We start from the raw sequence: 17,941 nt of genomic DNA, 5'->3' as shown, positions 1-17,941 counted from the left end.
GCAGAGTCCTTTAATATGTCTTTGGTGCTCTCAGCCATAAAGCAGCTTGCAAAAGTGCAATCTAATAATAATAATAACCTTTATTATCACAAGTAGGCTTACCTTAACACTGCAATGAAGTTACTGTGAAAAACCCCTCGTCGCCACATTCCTGCGCCTGTTCAGGTCCACAGATGGAGAATTCAGAATGTCCAATTTACCTAACAAATACGTTTTTGAGACTTGTGGGAGGAAACCGGAGCACCCGGAGGAAACCTATGCAGACACGAGGAGAACGTGCAAACTCCGCACAATGACCCAACTGGGAAGCGAACCTGGGACCCTGGCGCGTGAAGCAGTTGTGCTAACCACTGTGCTACCATGCTACCCAATCTGCTCCCCAATGAAGTGTGGACGTCCTACTCTGCCCCTATTCAGCCCACCCACATTGCGTTATGGCTGTGGGCAGGCTGGCATGGAGCAGGTTGGCAGAGTGCTGACTTTTCCTCCGGGATTGAGGGGGTGGGAAATGAATCATCCACTCCCTTCTAATATTCTGCCTCAGGACTTAACCAATATGAGGGGGATTTTATGGAACTCTGAAGAGAGGAAAACATGGGGCGCGATTCTCCGCCCCCCACACCGGGTGGGAGAATAGCGGGAGGGCCTCCTGACATTTTTCACGCCCTCCCGCTATTCTCCCCCCCCCCCACGCCCGACCCACGCCACAAATCGCAACGGCGAGCGGCGATTCTCCGAGGCCGATGGGCCGAGCGGCCGGGCCTTCACGCCCGTTTCAACACGGCAGAAAACACACCTCGCTGCCGTCATGAAAAGGGCGCCAGATGCCCGTTTGGGGCATCTGGGGGCCCGATTGGCACGGCAGTACCACGCACTCTTTTCCCTCCGCTGTCCCGCAAGATCAAGCCGCCACGTCTTGCGGGGCGGCTGAGGGAAAAGACGGCAACTGCGCATGCGCGGGTTGGCGTTGTCCAACCTGCGCATGCGCGCCCGACATCATCGGTCGCGTCAGCCGGCGTGACGCTTGATGTGCGGCCTTGACGACCGTCGTCAAGGACGCGCCGCCGTGACGCACGGGGCCGCGCTCCTAGCCCCGCCCGGGGGGAGAATAAGCCCCAGAAGTGGGCGTGAAGGCTGCCGTGGGTCACGGCCTGTCCCACGGCAGCCTTTACAATTCTCCGCATTTGCGGTGAATCTCGCCCATGGTGTGTGGGGTGACTGAATTAGGCAGGATGTGAAATTAGGATTTCCCAAAAGTGGATTGAGATGCAGAGATTGTGGCTGTTCGAGACTCAAACGGTCCTGTGGCGGGTTCATACTTGTAATACATTTGCATGTCATGAATATTTACTCGTGCAAAATGTTTAAAAACGACAGCCTACCTTCTCAGTTAAGGCAGCAGTGCACGAGAATCTCTTCACACCCGGTTCATGTTTGTTTAAAGGTGGCTTGCACCAGCTGGCATTACACAGTTTTGTTTGTTTTCCTTGTTAAATTCTGCCGCCCAAAGAAGGGGCACAGGAGAATAGCAGCTTGTATGGAGTCTTGGGACCAGAAAGGGCATCACGGGTGAGGGAGGGGTTGAAAAGATGGGGTTCAGCTGCAGAGAGGAGTGGAAGAGTGATCCAGGGGAGAACAGAGGGTGGGGTTGGAGGCATGGAGGTTTGAAATGGGAGGGGCCTGATGTCCTGGTTGTTGGAGGGATCAGGGATAATGGGGACAATCAGTCTAGGTGAGAAAATGAGGGTCCTAAAAGTGTGGAGTCAGTATTGTCCAAATGTAGGTCCAAATCGGGGTGTTAGCTGGCAGAGTTCTTCCAGGACTTTGAGTTCAACTAAATGTTTCAATTATCCCCACTAGGAGTGATCTTGGACAATGTCCTATATAATGTGTAGTAATCCACGGGAGGCAGGAGTTCCGTCACCACACCAATATTTATTTACAATAACGATATTACAGGAGCAGCTACAAACAGTGCTGCTAGCAGTCCAGTCAACTTAAGACTGGCTCTCAAAGCCTACACAGGTGATTATATGGGCCCCCTCAATGAGCTATCATTGAGGGAGCTCATACTCCAATTGGCCAACCAATAAAGCCAATTGGAGTTCATTACATAATGCTTAGAAGGAAGAGCCAGCTGAGCTTGTAAGTTCAATGTTGTCCCACAAAGTGGCAGGTACATTACTGGATACAAACGTGAACATTCAATAAAGACTGAACAAAAAAACAGAACATTGTTTCTTCCACAATAAAACAAATGTTCTTAATGCCCCTGTAACCAATGTGTGCCAACTATGAGGTGTGCCGGTACATTTTAATCTTTGACTAAGCTAGTCCCAAAAGAAATGATTAATGCACATGAATAAAGTCAAACCCAATGTAATGTGAAATATTTACAAGTGAAATCTAAATATGAAAAGAAAACATCTGTGCCATCTTTCTGCACTCGATAAGTCTTGTGTTAATGACAGTGGAGTTGAGCAGGAAAGTTTTGCCATGTTGCAGAGGCTCCCTGTTTTCCCACTGGCTCTTTTCTAGCCCACCGGCAGCTGTAGCATTATCAACTGATGGCAGGTTTCACCACTGAAATGATTCCCTAGCCAAGGAATTGCACATGTTTGCTGTACACGCCGCCAGCGCTTTAACTTTTAATTGTAATTGCAAATGAAACAGGAAAAAGCAAGAGAGTGGCAGTGGTGAATACTTCTTGTTAAGCTGTTGGGAACTGTGCACCACTAATAAAATTCCACCCATGGTCTGGATTAATGCTCCAGGGTAGTACAGCGGGGTGCTGCATTGCCAGACTTAGTGGGTTATTTTGAGGAAAAGGTGAAAACAGATGCTACCCGAGAGCATTGATAATGAGACACACCTTTAAGAATTTAGGCTGTAATTTTACTATGCATTAAAACTCCTTGAGGCTCTAAAATGGAGGGCGGGATTCTTTGGTCCGGGATTGGAGGATCCCGCCGACGGAGAATTCCGCTGGGGGTCTTGCATGTGTATTGACACTCATATCAATTTGGAACAATTTTCCTGGAGTGGTATTTGCAGCCTCCACCTATGTACTTCAATTATGAAGTGGGCTGGCTGACAGAAAATTGCATATTTCAGGATAGCTCAGGAACTGTGAAAGAGGGCATGCAGGATCTCCAAGGTGGCATTAGTGGTGTTGGTGTAAGTGGTACAGCAGGGGAGCAATGTTCTAATGTTCTTTATCTGGAGGCTGGGGAAAAGGCCACAGAGACAAGGACTGTGATGGATGTAGGAGGGAGATAGTTGAAGAGGTCACAGTCAGGAGATAGATGTGGTACCACAAAATATTGAATGGTTGGACATAAGTTGTCGCGGTGAAATCTCGCAAGGACATTTTTTAATAATGTCACCACCACCAGCATCACAACCTCAACACACTGCATCCACCATCTACTTGAAAACTGTTGTTCACGGGCACTATTTGCATCTCAGGCACATATCACAGTGCTTCACCCATATGAGGCATCACATCAACTCAAACACACTTATCACCACTCCCTTCAAGGACAGAATAGCACCCAACAGCAGGAACTGATGGGGTGAGAGGGAGAATAATGCCATGAGATCACACTCCTTGAGGAGGCAGTGCTGGCAGTAATTGGAAAAGGAGTGATGAGTACCCAAACTCAAAGAACATACAGAGTAGGGTAAGGAAAAAAAGGATAGCTTTTGTCATACCTGTATACTGAGAACATAGAACATACAGTGCAGAAGGAGGCCAATTGGCCCATCGAGCTGCACCGACCCACTTAAACCCTCACTTCCACCCTATCCCCATAACCCGATAATTCAAGGTACTCTGTTCTGGTGCAAAAAACAGGTTGTTTCTGGCCAAAATTCTTCCCTCATGTAGCACTACTATAAGCAAATTAATGTGTTATTCATCTTGTAATTTGCGGGCTTTTGCAGTTTTTTTTAATTACTCAGCTGTTGATCAACCTGTTTTGTATTTCGAACATTTTCTTTGTTTGTTCTCGTGCAGTACAATACCATAATTGTATAAAGAAAGGTTAATTTGCTGTACAACAAAGATTTTATTTTACAGGTAATAGATATATTAATTTTGGACTTCATCCGCAGCCACTCTAGAATTGTACAGTAACCACATGGGTTTATGTTTGAATCCATCGATTAGACAATTGCATAATGAATGTGAAAACTCTACGACAGTCTGTTATTCTGAGATTCTTTTCCCACATTTACATTTGTCAACAGGAATCAGTCAGGATCTGTTGGATGTTACTAATATGACTCAGTGGAAGCCCATGCTCTATGCAGTGGCCTTTTTACACTCAACAGTGCAAGAACGACGCAAGTTTGGGCCTCTTGGTTGGAATATTCCATATGAATTTAACCAAGCTGACTTTAATGCTACTGTGCAGTTTGTACAAAACCATTTAGACGATATGGATATCAAGAAGGTGCAGTTGACAAGTTTTCTTTCTTGATTCTTCTCCTTTCTCTGGACAATTTAATAATAAAGGATATAAATTAATCTATTTCCATTCCTTGAAAGGGAAAATCGATTCCTGAGAGTAGATAATTCAGCCAGTACCATTAAAATGCACCTGAGCTGCAGTTTAGCAGCCTTTATAAACATTTTCCATTGTTTACACTTTCATTGTCAAGGTTTTTACTTGTGGCAGATATCTTGAATTTGCACCAATATGTTTGTATGAAGGGGCATTGGGAATTGTTAGTAGCCAAGGAGGAGTCCAGAAAGGAGAGTCAAAAGAACGGTTTATCACCAGAAGTAAAGTATTTACAAGTACAGTCCCAGTCCAGGTCAAGGCTACTCTGCAGTATGGCTCCTACCTGAGGCAGCTTTTAAGGAACTGAGTTAACTAACCTACTGATGGTCCTCCGCCGCTCAGCGAGGTAACTCGGGAGATTAATCGGGTCATCCTTGTGGGTCTTGCGGGGTTATGACAGAATTGAACTAAAATGTTATGACCTTAAAAGACCCGAACTGAATCCTGTCGCACCATTGGGGGAGAATTGAACATACTTCAGAAATTAAGAAGTACCCTGGAATTTCCACACTTCTGCAGTGGGAGATCAGCAGAACCCTCAGAGAAATGACTTAACTGGCTAAAATTTCAAGTTTCCGAGACATCCGTTACATATACGTTACAGCAGGTCATCAGAAACTCCCCACAGAAAGTTTGGCCAACATTTTGTGTTCATTGAAGCACCCATCTCAGCTCATGAATGATCATTGGTTATTTTCGAATTTTCAATTCCTCAATATTCAATGTAAGTACGGCATGCAGCAGTCTGTAAAGAATTTGAGGAACATCTAGGGCAATTCAGAAATTTATAGTGGAGAGAGGGGGGGCGTAATCCATGCCAAAATGTTTTAGGGGATGTTTTACGCAAATCCTCCTTCTGCAATTGCAACCATATTTCAGAACGCAAAAGAACTGATGGGGCAAAGAGAAATCCAAGGAATAAAATATAGCTAATTGTACCCACTGTGGTTTAGTGCTTTAATAGTCTCCATTATCATCAACTTTGAAGTTCTTTGGTCATACTTATTAGATGCTATATGATGATATTGTTTAATTTTCCCTTTTTCTGCCTTAAGGGTGTTTCTTGGACTACAGTGCGATACATGATTGGTGAGATTCAGTATGGTGGCAGAGTCACAGATGATTACGATAAAAGATTGCTGAACACATTTGCTAAAGTGTGGTTCAGTGAAAATATGTTTGCTTCAGACTTCTGCTTCTATAAGGGTTATAGCATTCCCAAATGCAATTCAGTGGATCAATACTTAGTGTACATTCAGGTTTGTAATCAGTCTGATCAACCTTTAGCAGGCCCAAGCAATAGGTAGTTGTGAAAATACTGTTCACAGGATAAAAAATGTTTTTTTTTCTAATTCCCTAATGATATTAATTATTTGAAAATAAACTAAAACATTGTATTTTCCTTTGTCAACATTGTTGACCGGGTTTCACATGCTTTTCAATGTGTGTTCTAGTTTTCTAGAATTCTAAGCAAGAACATGCAGCCATTTCAAACATTTAAAGTATGTGACCAGCACATATCTGTTTTGGAATAAAAAACCTAACCAGCTATTTCCTATAATTTATGCTGTAATCGTTCTCTATTTATACACTGCCATTAAACATTTGTCGTCTTACAATATGATCATATTATATTTGCTGTTGCACTTTTGCCATTTGTTATCTGTACTTCCACTATTACCACGTTAAATGTCCTCTTACATTATTATCATGTTTTACATCTATATGAATGCTCTTTGATTTCCAAAAAAACTTACATTCTGTACATTGTAGAGTCTACCTACATATGACACGCCAGAAACATTTGGACTGCACACCAATGCTGATATCACTTACCAGAGCAAACTTGCCAAGGATGTCCTAGATACTATACTTAGCATTCAGCCCAAAGATAGCTCCAGTGGTGGAGGAGAAACAAGAGAAGCTGTGGTAGCAAGGTTGGCTGATGACATGTTAAAGAAGTTGCCCGTAGACTACGTACCATTTGAGGTAGGCAATAAATCAAGTAAAGAAGTCAGATTTATTTAATTTTTATTGGATCATTGAAATCCCAGCACATTTAACATGCATGCCTAATTGAGTAAATTGATGATTTGATCCATTAAATATTAACCATAGACTGGTGAAATTGAATGTTTGAAGCTCATTAATAATGTTATCATATCTGATGAGTAGCTTTATGGTTATTTTTAAGATTTCTCTACTGAAAATTAAGTTTTATTGCAATTATCCAAAATTTAATCATGATGTGGAGATGCCGGCGTTGGACTGGGGTGAGCACAGTAAGAAGTCTTACAACACCAGGTTAAAGTCCAACAGGTTTGTTTCAAACACGAGCTTTCGGAGCACGGCTCCTTCTTCAGGTGAATGCTGAAGAAGGAGCCGTGCTCCGAAAGCTCGTGTTTGAAACAAACCTGTTGGACTTTAACCTGGTGTTGTAAGACTTCTTACTGTCCAAAATTTAATGTAATTGCACATTTTGTCGAATATTTCAAATTCAACATGTAAAAGAAAGAGTTCCATTGTTTTATAACTTGTATTTATTGTTTGTTTAAAGTTAATGTTGGTATTGACCAAAGGGAGTTTTGAGCAGATGTCTGCTATTCCTATCCAATGCACTATGTGTGCGCAAGGAACATAGAGAGTAGTTATTCTAATGGGTTGAGGTTTTGATGAATACAACAGTGTTTTCAAACTTTTTTTCCCAGGACCCACTTTTGCCAACTGGCAGATCTTCAGGACCCATGCCACATTTGCTTACACAGTCAATCCTGAGATGAGGCAGTGTTTGAGACACTAATGTTTGCATGCGCCAGGCATGGGAAGGAAAGAAAATAGTCTAGTTTACCTGTTCATAATCACTGCCCCTGATGTATTAACCTAATGTTATGGATAGTCTTATGGTGTTATTAGTGCAAAAACTGGTATGAAGGAAGTTTCAGAAACACTACTCTATGATGGACTCTACTTAAAGTTGACCTCCATAGGGAAAGTTCTGCAAAGCTTCCCCAACACTTCCAACGGTAATCAAGTAAACTTGAGGAGATCTGTGCATTTCCACATCCCGAGCAATTGTGAGAAGCTGAAGGAGCATTTATTTTGTGAAGGGTGAGAGACCGCATTCCCGAATATCAGAAAACTAATGATAAAAACTATATGTGATTAGTGTTCAGGCAGCATCAAATCTCTGACAAATACCTAATTAAATATGGACATGGTTGAGAAGTACGTCACAGCTATTTGTGAAATTCACACATCCCGTTTTTTAAGGAGGGGCCAAAAACGAAGGGGCGGAATTGTTCAAACCCCCGCCGGGTCTGAGAATCCCCGGGGGGTGGCGCGAATCCCGCCCCGCCGCCGGCTGCCATATTCTCCGACACCGGTTTTTGGGTGGGGACATGGTTTCACGTCACGCCGATCAGGGGCCATTGGCAGCGCCCCCCACCCCGACAACTCTCCGGGCCCGATGGGCAGAGCGGCCGTCGGATTTTGGCCAGTTCCACCAGCGTGGAATAGACATGGTCCCACACGGCGGAACCTGGCAGGTAAGTCACCTGGGGTGGTCCTCGGACGGGGGGGGGGGGAGGTGTGGGGGGATGCCACGGTGGGCTGGCCTGCGATTGGAGCCCACCGATCTGCGGGCGGGCCTGTGCCATGGGGGCACTCCTTCCTTCCACACCGGCCCCTGTAAGGCTCCGCCATGGCCGGCATGGAGAAGACACCCCCCCCCGCGCATGCGCCAGAATACGCCGGCCATATGCATGGGATCACGCCGGTCCTTTGGCGCATGCGCGGACTTGCGCTGTCCTTCCAGCATCCACCTAGCCCCCGGAAGTGCAGAGGATTCCGCTACTTCCGATCGGCTCGGTGCCGGAGTGGTTCACGCTGTTTTTGATGCCGGTGTCGGGCCATCGCGCCGATTCCGGAGAATCCCGCTGAACGTATATGGACTTTCCAGACTGTCTGCGACTGTGGAGTCACCTGTGATCCTCACTCTGTCCGCAACCCCGTGAGGAATGCTTTGAACCAGTGCAGCTCAAGTTGGCTCATGTCTTTGCTCACACCTGAGGTTTTTAGAGCAGAGCAGATGGACCTGACAAGCTGCGCCAACTGCTACCATCAATCAAGAACCAGGTGGACCTTGTAATGGCTACACTAGCATTGACAGGAATTCTGGGAATTTTGCTAGTGGAAGTTGGGATACTCAGTGGCAGACAGAAGGTTATCTAACACATCACTAGCAATAGGCTCCATATCATCCTCAGTGCCCTGAACTAGGCCACTGTCCTCCTCTGGGTATCACCAACCATGACCCACACACTTACTGCACAGGGTCTAGTGGATAGCCCATCTGCAGCAGTCAGTGCTACCTCTATCACTGACCTACCTTCACGATCGACAACAGATAAATCCTCTGTTGATTCCTTTTGTGGGGTCTGGGCTACGGGTGGCAGTGATTCAAGACCCTGCTCTGTCCCATGCACTGGGCCACATGTCAACACAGAGAAAGGACCCATCCCCAGCCCTTGTATCATCTGACATCATGGCCTTTCCCATTGTTAGGATACCGGATCAGACCCCAATTTCTGTTAGGATACCGGACAAGAAACTCCAAACAATTTGCAATTGTAAAACTGTGAGGAAAGGATACTTCACCCAGGAGTGATGACCCTGGCCAATAGGTATATTTTATGTTAAAATATACTTTAATTTAAACACAGAATTAACCACATTAACATCAAATAAATAGCTTTGCAATTAACAGTTAAACAGTTCCTAAATAAAAGGAAAAACTTTAACTCATTATCTGCACCTGCCACTATATATAATTCCAATAAAACAACCCAATACAGTTCAAAATCCACTCATAAATAAAGTTAGCAATCAGGGTTACTTGCTGTTCTTTGTGCAGACCTTTGGAGAGAGACCCTTTCACGAATAATCTGGAAACCATTCGGTCTTGTCAGACTATGGGCAGAATTTACTGGCTGTTCATGCCGGCAGGATATTCCTGCCCCACCAAAAATGCACCAGTTTCCTGGCGATGTAGGGTGCAGTCAACGGGAAATCCCATTGACAATGGTGAAACCAGAAAATCCCACTGGTAGGCTTCCTCCTCCGCCTACAACATGCGGGGTTAGTAGGTAAATCCTGTTCTCAAATTCTATAGCCAAATTGCTAAATTCACAGACAGACTTCACTCCTCCCATTAATTACATCGTCCGTATCCCACTAAGATGTCCCATCCCCTACTTAGCTAGGACTAAACAACATCCCTCTGCACCTCAGGGGACCTGGTTTCTACAAAACAATATTCAATTAGCCGTCTCTGTAAACAGTAAGTGATTAAAGTCTATGATTATCACACCTTTACTACCCCTTAATCACACCTTAAGCAGACTTTCTTCCTGTATGTTTTTGGAATCACTGTTTTTAATACTATTACAATAAAATATAACAATTTCCTACATTCATCACACCCTCCTTTTGCTCCCCTGATCGCCTTGAGCAGACATCAGTCGTGTCTCTCCCCAGGAATGTACTGCTTATTCTTCATTCCAGGGTTAGTAATCCAAGGTTAAAGACTCCTGTTAATTATCTACCTTGGAGGTGTATGTACATATGGGGGATTAATCTTCATATAGAGTGAGCAAACCACATTTGAAATAATAGTGGAGAAAATGAATTCCCAGAATGAACACAAAGTAATTTTCCAGACCAATCTGTTGAACAACCACATAGAAGCAAGGTATTTTATATCCTGTATTGTGCAATGAAAGGGTTACTTAATAACCTTGTACTAAGGGGATCCATAGGGAAGAGTGACCATAATATGATTGAATTTTATATTGAGGTTAAAAGTGATTCAGTTAAAAAGGGGTAAAAATTTGTACAGACTGCCTCATTGACTGCTAGGAGGTATGTTTCCCGGTGTTTATTTGTTGTAACCTGTTTTGATACATGTTTGCAATAAAATACATTTTAAAATGTCATGGGAATGTCCCTTTAAGAACTGTTTGTCTTCTCAAATGGCTGCAGTGATGTCATTGTGTGGGTGGAGCTGGGCAATGGCTCTGGTTTTTACTTTTGTTTTGAGCTGGAAGCTGTTTGTGGCTCCGAGTTTTACTTTCGGTTTAGACAGTTGGAAGCAGTATGCAGACTACAATGATCTTGGAGTCTCTCTGCATGTTAAAAAAGGTGTCTCCAGATCACTTGATAACCTCAAAGTAATAACTGTGTTCTGGAAGGAATCCAAACCTACTGTTCTGTGGTAAAAGGGGTTGTCTGATTTATGGATGTTGTTACTTGAGTGAAACAGTAAAGGGAAGTTATTAAGGGTTAAATATAGAGTACTGTACCTGTGTGGGGTATTTATGTTTGTAGTTGATAAAATGCTTACTGTGTGTGTTTATAAAAGTGTTGGGCGGAATTCTCCCCCTCCACGCCGGGTGGGACAATTGCCCGGGCGCCGAGCGAGTCCCGCCACGCCGCCCCGGCACCCGCACGCGATTCTCCCACCCCCACCCCAAACCGGCGCAGCGAGATTCACAGCTGGCCGCTGGGAGACGGCGAGCGGCGATTCTCCGGCTCGGATGGGCCGAGCGGCCTGCCCAACACAACAGGTTCCCGCCGGCGCCGTTCACACCTGGTCGCTGCCAGCAGGAATAGCGCGGGAACGCTGGGGGAGCGGCCTGTGGGAAGGGGAGGTGGATTCTTGCACCAGAAGAGGCCTCAAAAGGGGTCTGACCCACGATCGGTGCCCACCGATCGGCGGGCCAGCATCTCTGAAGGAGGACCTCCTTTCCTCCGCCGCCCCGCAAGATCCATCCGACATCTTGAACATAGAACATAGAACAGTACAGCACAGAACAGGCCCTTCGGCCCTCGATGTTGTGCCGAGCAATGATCACCCTACTCAAACCCACGTATCCACCCTATACCCGTAACCCAACAAACCCCCCCCTTAACCTTACTATTAGGACACTACAGGCAATTTATCATGGCCAATCCACCTAACCCGCACATCTGTGGGAGGAAACCGGAACACCCGGAGGAAACCCACGCACACACGGGGAGGACGTGCAGACTCCACACAGACAGTGACCCAGCCGGGAAGCTGTGAGCTGTGAAGCATTTATGCTAACCACTATGCAACCGTGCTGTCTTCTTGCAGGGCGGCCTCGCAAAGGACGGCAACCGCGCATGCGCGGGTGACGTCATTTATGTGGCGCCGGCTGCGTAATTTACGCGACGCCAAGGCTCGACGCGTGTAAATGACGCGGCGCCGCTCCTAGCCCTCCCCCCGGGCCGGAGAATAGGGGGCTGTGAGCGGCCTCTGATGCCGGAGTGAAACACTACAGTTTTCACTCCGGCATCGGGACTTAGTCTCCCGATGGGAGAATTGCGCCATTTAACTGAATTTGTAGAATAAATTTTATTTTTGATTACAGTGCTTAAGGCCTCTGTTGCATAACACCTGAAAAGTAGGCCCTTGTGCTCCTCATAACCAAAATCTATAAACATTTGTAGGTCAGGTGAACTCCATGATATACTTTGGGGTTCTCTAAACCTTGGCCCATAACAAATAAAAGAAAGTGATTCAGTTAAGTCTAAAAATTGGATCTTGCATCTAAACACACCAAACTATGTAGGTATGAGGAACAAATTGGCTAAGGTAGACTGGGAAACAGTTTAAAAAGATATGATGGGAAACAAACAATGGTCTGCATTTTAAAAATTAAAACATAATTAACAACAAATATATAGATTCCCTTAAGGTTCCCAGAAAAAGGGATTCCACCATGGCAAAAAAGATTTAAAGATAGTTTTAGATCATATGAAGATGCTTAAAATGTTGTCAAAAAGTAGCCTGAGGATAAGAGGATTTTAGAATTTAGCACTGGTGCACCAAGAAATAGCTGTGGAAAGAAAACGTTAGAGTAGACTAGCTTGAGATAGTAAAATAGATTTTAAAGGTTTCTGTAGCTTTTTAAACAGAAACTTATTAGTGAAAGTAAACATGTGCCCATTAGAGACAACTGAAATTATGATGAGGCAGAAGGAATGGCAGAGACATTAACAAATACTTTGTATCCACCTTCAAACGAGAGAAGATAACAATAATTCCAAAATAATGGGAAACCAAGACTGTAATGAAAATGTGGAACTTAAAGAAATCAGTTTAAGTAAAGAACTAGTAATGAAGAAATTAATGGGACTGAGTGACAATGAACCTCACCATAGGTTTTAAAAGAGGAAGCTTCAGAGATAGCGGGCAGAATTTTGCACTCTGGCGGAGGCAGGAAATTGGTGTGTAGCTTTCTCACTGCACATCCGAGTTTCCTCTCCAGATTCTTTGGCACTCTGTACTGTGAAAATAATTCTGGTAGTGGTTTTCACCATCACACGGGCTGGGCAGGTCCTGGTTGGCATTCTGGCTAGCACTGCCAGGATTACATTGGCCAGGAGTCAGGGGCACTGTCTGCACATGTCCGTCTCTCCGCACCCCCCCACCCCACCCGGCTCCAGGGGGCCTATACTTAACTGTACGCCCCAGGTAGGTTCCCTTCAAATGCTTCCGGGTTTCCAAATGCAGCTGTAAACCTCATTGACGTGATGTCACATTGATGGGGGGGGGGGGGGGGGGGGGGGATTCTAAATGTATGGGGAGCATGGAACATATGGCGGGGAAGCACACCAATTATATTAAAATTTATTAAACTGTATTTAAATCAGGCTCTCACAATTTCTGAGTGGGAATCTCATTACGTGTCACTGGTGAGGGTAAAATCAGAAAACAAGATCACACTAGCGAGACTCTCTTTTTCCGATTCTTGCGAGATTTTGCACTCAGGACTAACACGGATGCAAAATTGCTGCCTCCCCCCCCCCCCCCCCCCCCCCCTCACCCTCCAGCATGTATTTGTGATCCTTTGATTACAGAACACTTCCCAAGGAGTGGATGGTAACAAATATAATCCTACTAATTAAGAAAGGAGAACAGGAGAAAACCGAATTATCGGCCAATTGGTTTAACGCCCGTAGTAGGCAAAATGTTAAAATTTATTACCGGAGATGCGGTAACAAAGCACTTAGGAAATCATATGATAGGCACAGTTGAACAGGTTTATGAAAGGAAAATTGTGTCCTTCAAATCTGCTGAGTTTCTTTTTTAAAAATAAATTTAGAGTACCCAATTCATTTTTTCCAATTAAGGGGCAATTTAGCCTGTCCAATCTACCTACACTGCACATCTTAGGGTTGTGGGGGCGAAATGACATGCAAACATGGGGAGAATGTACAAACTCCACAGGGACAGTGACCCAGGGCTGGGATCGAACCTGGGACCTCAGAGACATGAGGTAACAATGCTAACCACTGTGCCACCGTGCTGCCCTGAGTTTCTTTTTTTTAAATAAATTTAGAGTAATCAATTCTTTTTTTACAACTAAGGTGCAACTTAGCATGGCCAATTCACCAACACTGCACATCATTTTGAGTTGTGGGGGTGAGACCCACGCACACATGGGGAGAATGTGCAGACAGTCACCCGTGGCTGGGATCGAACCAAGGTCCCCGGCGCTGTGACGCAGCAGTGCTAACCCCATCTGCTGAGTTTCTGAGGAAATAACTATGTCGGTAGAAAACCAGTGGTCATTGCGTATTTTAATTATCAGAAAGTATTTGATAATGTTCCACACAAAAGGTTATTAGGAAAAATTCAAAAACTTTGGGTTGGAGGCAGTATTTTAGCATGAATTAAGGATTGATTAATGGACAGAAAGCAGAGAGTAGGAATCAACAGTACATTTTTGGGTCAGCAGACTAACTAATGCAGTCCCGCAAGGATCAGTATCTGGGTCTCAGCTGTTATGAATTAAATGAGGAAAATTAATGTAATGTAACTAAGCTTACTGAAATACAAAATATGAACAAGGAGCAGGAGCGGGCCATTTAGCCCCTCAAATCTACTCCACCATTTAATAAAATCATAGCTGATCTGATAGTAACCTCAAATCTGCACGCTATTCCAGATAACCTATTACCCCCTTGTTTACCAAGAATCGATCCAATTCTGTCTTAAAAATATTCAAAGGCTCTCTTCTTGGTGGAATCAGAATTCCAAAGACTCACAACCCTCTGAATGAAAAAAAAGTCACCTCATCTTTGTTTTAAATCTTTGTTTTAAACCTTATTTTTAAACAGTGACTGCTAGTTCTTGATTCCCCCACGGAGGAAACATTTTCTCCATATACACCCTTTCAAGACCCCTCAGGATCTTGTGTGTTTCAATCAAGTTACCATTTCTGAACTCCAGCATATGCAAGCCTAGCTTGTCCAACCTTTCCTCATAAAACAACCCACCCATTTCAGGTATTGGTCTGGTAAACCACCTCTGAACTGCTTATTTATATCCTTAAATAAGTTGACCAAAAATGTACACAGTACTCCAAATGTGGTCTCACTGTACAACTGAAGTATAACCTCCCTACTTGTATTCAATTCCCCTTTCAATAAACTATAACATTCTATTAGCTTTCCTCATTACTTGCTGCACCTGCACACCAGCATTTTGTGATTCATCGACCAGGACACCCGGATCCCTCTGCACCTCAGAACTCTGCAATCTCTCAGCATTTAGATTGTATGCTTCTTTTTAATTTTTTAAAATATATATTTTGGGTGACTGGGAAAGGACACAGCAGACTAACTTCAATGTGGCAAAGTAGAAGTTGCCCACTTTGGTAGTTATCCACTTCTGTAGGAAAAATAAAAAGCTGCATATTTTGTGAATCTGAGAGACTGAGAAAATCAGAGGGAACTAAGTGACCTCGTACGTCAACCACAGTAGGTTAACCAGCAAGTATAGCAAGCAATTAGGAATGCAAATTGTTTGTTAGTTTTTGTTACAAAGGGATTGGAGTACAAATGTAAAGAAGTCTTCTTAGAATTATATAGGGCATTGGTGAAGTCACAAATTGAATACTGACAGAAGTTTTATCTCATTAACTTCAGGAAGGACGTACTCTTCCTGGAGCGAATGCAACCAAGGTTTGTTTGGCTGCTTTCTGGGATAGGGATTCTTCTATGCGATGCAATTGAGTAGACTACACTTATATTTAGAGTTCCGAAGAATGAGATATCATTTGATTGAAACATATTAATTTTTTATGGATTTGTTATATTGTTAAAAAGAACAGTTAGGAACTATGTTGTTATACATAGGAATTCAGCATTCACTACCTGAGTCTCCAACCTATCCTAAACTAACAATGTATCTATCATTCTGCAAAACATGGTTGGATGTGAGAAAAACATTCAATATCAACTCCTTTATCAATGTAAAATACTGTTATTATTTTGAACTTCTCAGAACTTCAAAAAAGTTGAGAACTTCATAGAGTAGGTACTGAGAATATGTATCTCCAATGTGGCATATAGAACATGTGGTCACAACCTTAAAATTAATGATTGGCCATTTAAGACTTGATGAGGAGAAATTCCTTCACTCAGAGTTGTGAATCTGATAAATTCCAGAGAACGGTGAATGCTCAGCCATTGAGTATATTCGAGAAAAAAGTCAATAGATTTTTGGATAAGAAGAGATGAGAATAATGCTGGAGGATGGAGTTGAGTTGAATGGCAGAACAAGCTAAATGGCTGACTCCAGTTCCTATTTGTTATCTTATGTCTTTTTATGTTCTGTGAAGTCTTCCAGCTGTCTCCAGGATCAGAATGTTTCCCTACCCATACTTGATCAGTGCAACCTCAAAGCTGAGCACCTGAAGCCCCCAAACCCCACCCACCTGCACCCACAGTTACAAGGGTCAGATTCTCAGACTTTGTAAAGAATTAGCTTAAAGTTCTTCAAGAATTTTTAAAAAATCATTGTTGATTTCAAATGCGCTGGAAGTGCAGAAATAACTTTTGGCAGTTTCTGATTGTATGAGAGCCATGGCCTTTGGCTATCAAGACATGAAGTCAGTTCAGGGTCCTGTCGTGGTGGGGGTGACATGCTATTGAAAATTGGGACACAGGGCCTCTACCTATGCACACCTTCACTCATAAGATGTGCTATAATTGGCCGAAAAGTTTTTTTCACAAGACTGAATAGATTGTTATAATGTTTTGGATCTTAATATTTTGATATGCCATGTTAAAATCAGGGAGTTTCACTACAGGTTCCTGCACTTCTTATCCTTCTAATGAGAAATACGTAAATGAATCTAGCTCATGTAGCTTGTGTATGTCTGTTAGTTACCATTTTTCCATTGTGCCCAATAGATTTGACAAATTAAGAAGTTGGATTTTTTTCTGCCAGGTCAAAGAAAGGCTGCAGAAGATGGGAGCACTGCAACCGATGAATATTTTCCTTCGTCAAGAAATTGACAGAATGCAAAGAGTAATTACTCTGGTGCGAAGTACGCTTATAGACCTGAAACTTGCGATTGATGGAACTATCATTATGAGTGAAAACCTTAGAGATGCCTTGGACTGCATGTATGATGCTAGAATTCCAGCTCGGTGGAAAAAGGTAATTGTAAAGCAATGAGTAGTTGCCATGGTATGTTCCAGTACAGAAACAGCTCTACATATGGTGCCTTTCAAGTTCTCACACTGTCTTTAATGCGCTTGCATTGAATCATATGTAGAAAATAGAAGCAGGAGGAGGCCATTCAGCCTGTCGAGCCTGCTCCACCATTCATTCTGATCATCAAGTTCAATACCCTGATCCCGCCTCTCCCCCCACCCCACCCCACCCGCCATTTCCCTTGATCCCTTTAGCCTCAAGAATTATATCTCATTCCTTCTTGAAATTACATGTTTTGGCCTCAACGGCTTTTAGTGATAATAAATTCCACAGATTCATCACAATGTGGGTGAAGAAATTTCTTCTCACCTCAGTCCTAAAAGTCCTTATCCTCAAACTATGACTGCTAGTTCTGGATTCCCCCACTTCAGAGCCAATTAATTACTTCTGAAGTATTGTCATTGTGATGCAGGGGAATGCAACAAGGTACCTCAGAAAATCACATAGCAATTAATATGCTCATTTTAGTTGAAGAATTAATACCGACCAGAACACCAAGAAATATTCCTGGTTTTCTTCCAATAGTGACCCAGGACCTTTTATATCTAGCTGAACATGCAAACAGGACCTTGATTGAAACCCAAAATCCATCAGCAGTACATCAAAGTGCAAATTATGTGCTTAAATCCTGGAGTGTGAGATTCACCCACATGGGAATTTAACGTGAGCTGCATTGGCACCAATGGTGGGCTGGAAAGCTGGATCAAAAGTGGTGACGGGATTGTTGGCTGGGGGGTGTTATTTACTGAGTTATGTTTACAGCTGTAATTTTGGTTATAAA

At 43.6% G+C, this 17,941-nt stretch overlaps 1 protein-coding gene across 1 annotated transcript in view; it reads left to right on the top strand.

Moving 5' to 3' along the window:
* Positions 1-17,941, top strand: part of dnah5 (dynein, axonemal, heavy chain 5) — a 458,053-nt gene that overhangs the window by 426,017 nt on the left and 14,095 nt on the right. Inside the window, exons 73-76 of the mRNA XM_038797206.1 lie at positions 4,252-4,457; positions 5,624-5,827; positions 6,342-6,557; positions 16,891-17,103. Of these exons, the coding sequence (XP_038653134.1) occupies positions 4,252-4,457; positions 5,624-5,827; positions 6,342-6,557; positions 16,891-17,103 (839 nt within the window). The remainder of the gene's footprint in view (positions 1-4,251; positions 4,458-5,623; positions 5,828-6,341; positions 6,558-16,890; positions 17,104-17,941) is intronic.

Source organism: Scyliorhinus canicula, chromosome 5, assembly GCF_902713615.1.
Source record: "Scyliorhinus canicula chromosome 5, sScyCan1.1, whole genome shotgun sequence".
NCBI classification, from domain to species: Eukaryota; Metazoa; Chordata; class Chondrichthyes; order Carcharhiniformes; family Scyliorhinidae; genus Scyliorhinus; species Scyliorhinus canicula.
Note: the sequence above shows the minus strand (reverse complement) of the source record. Positions and strands in the feature narration are given on the sequence as shown.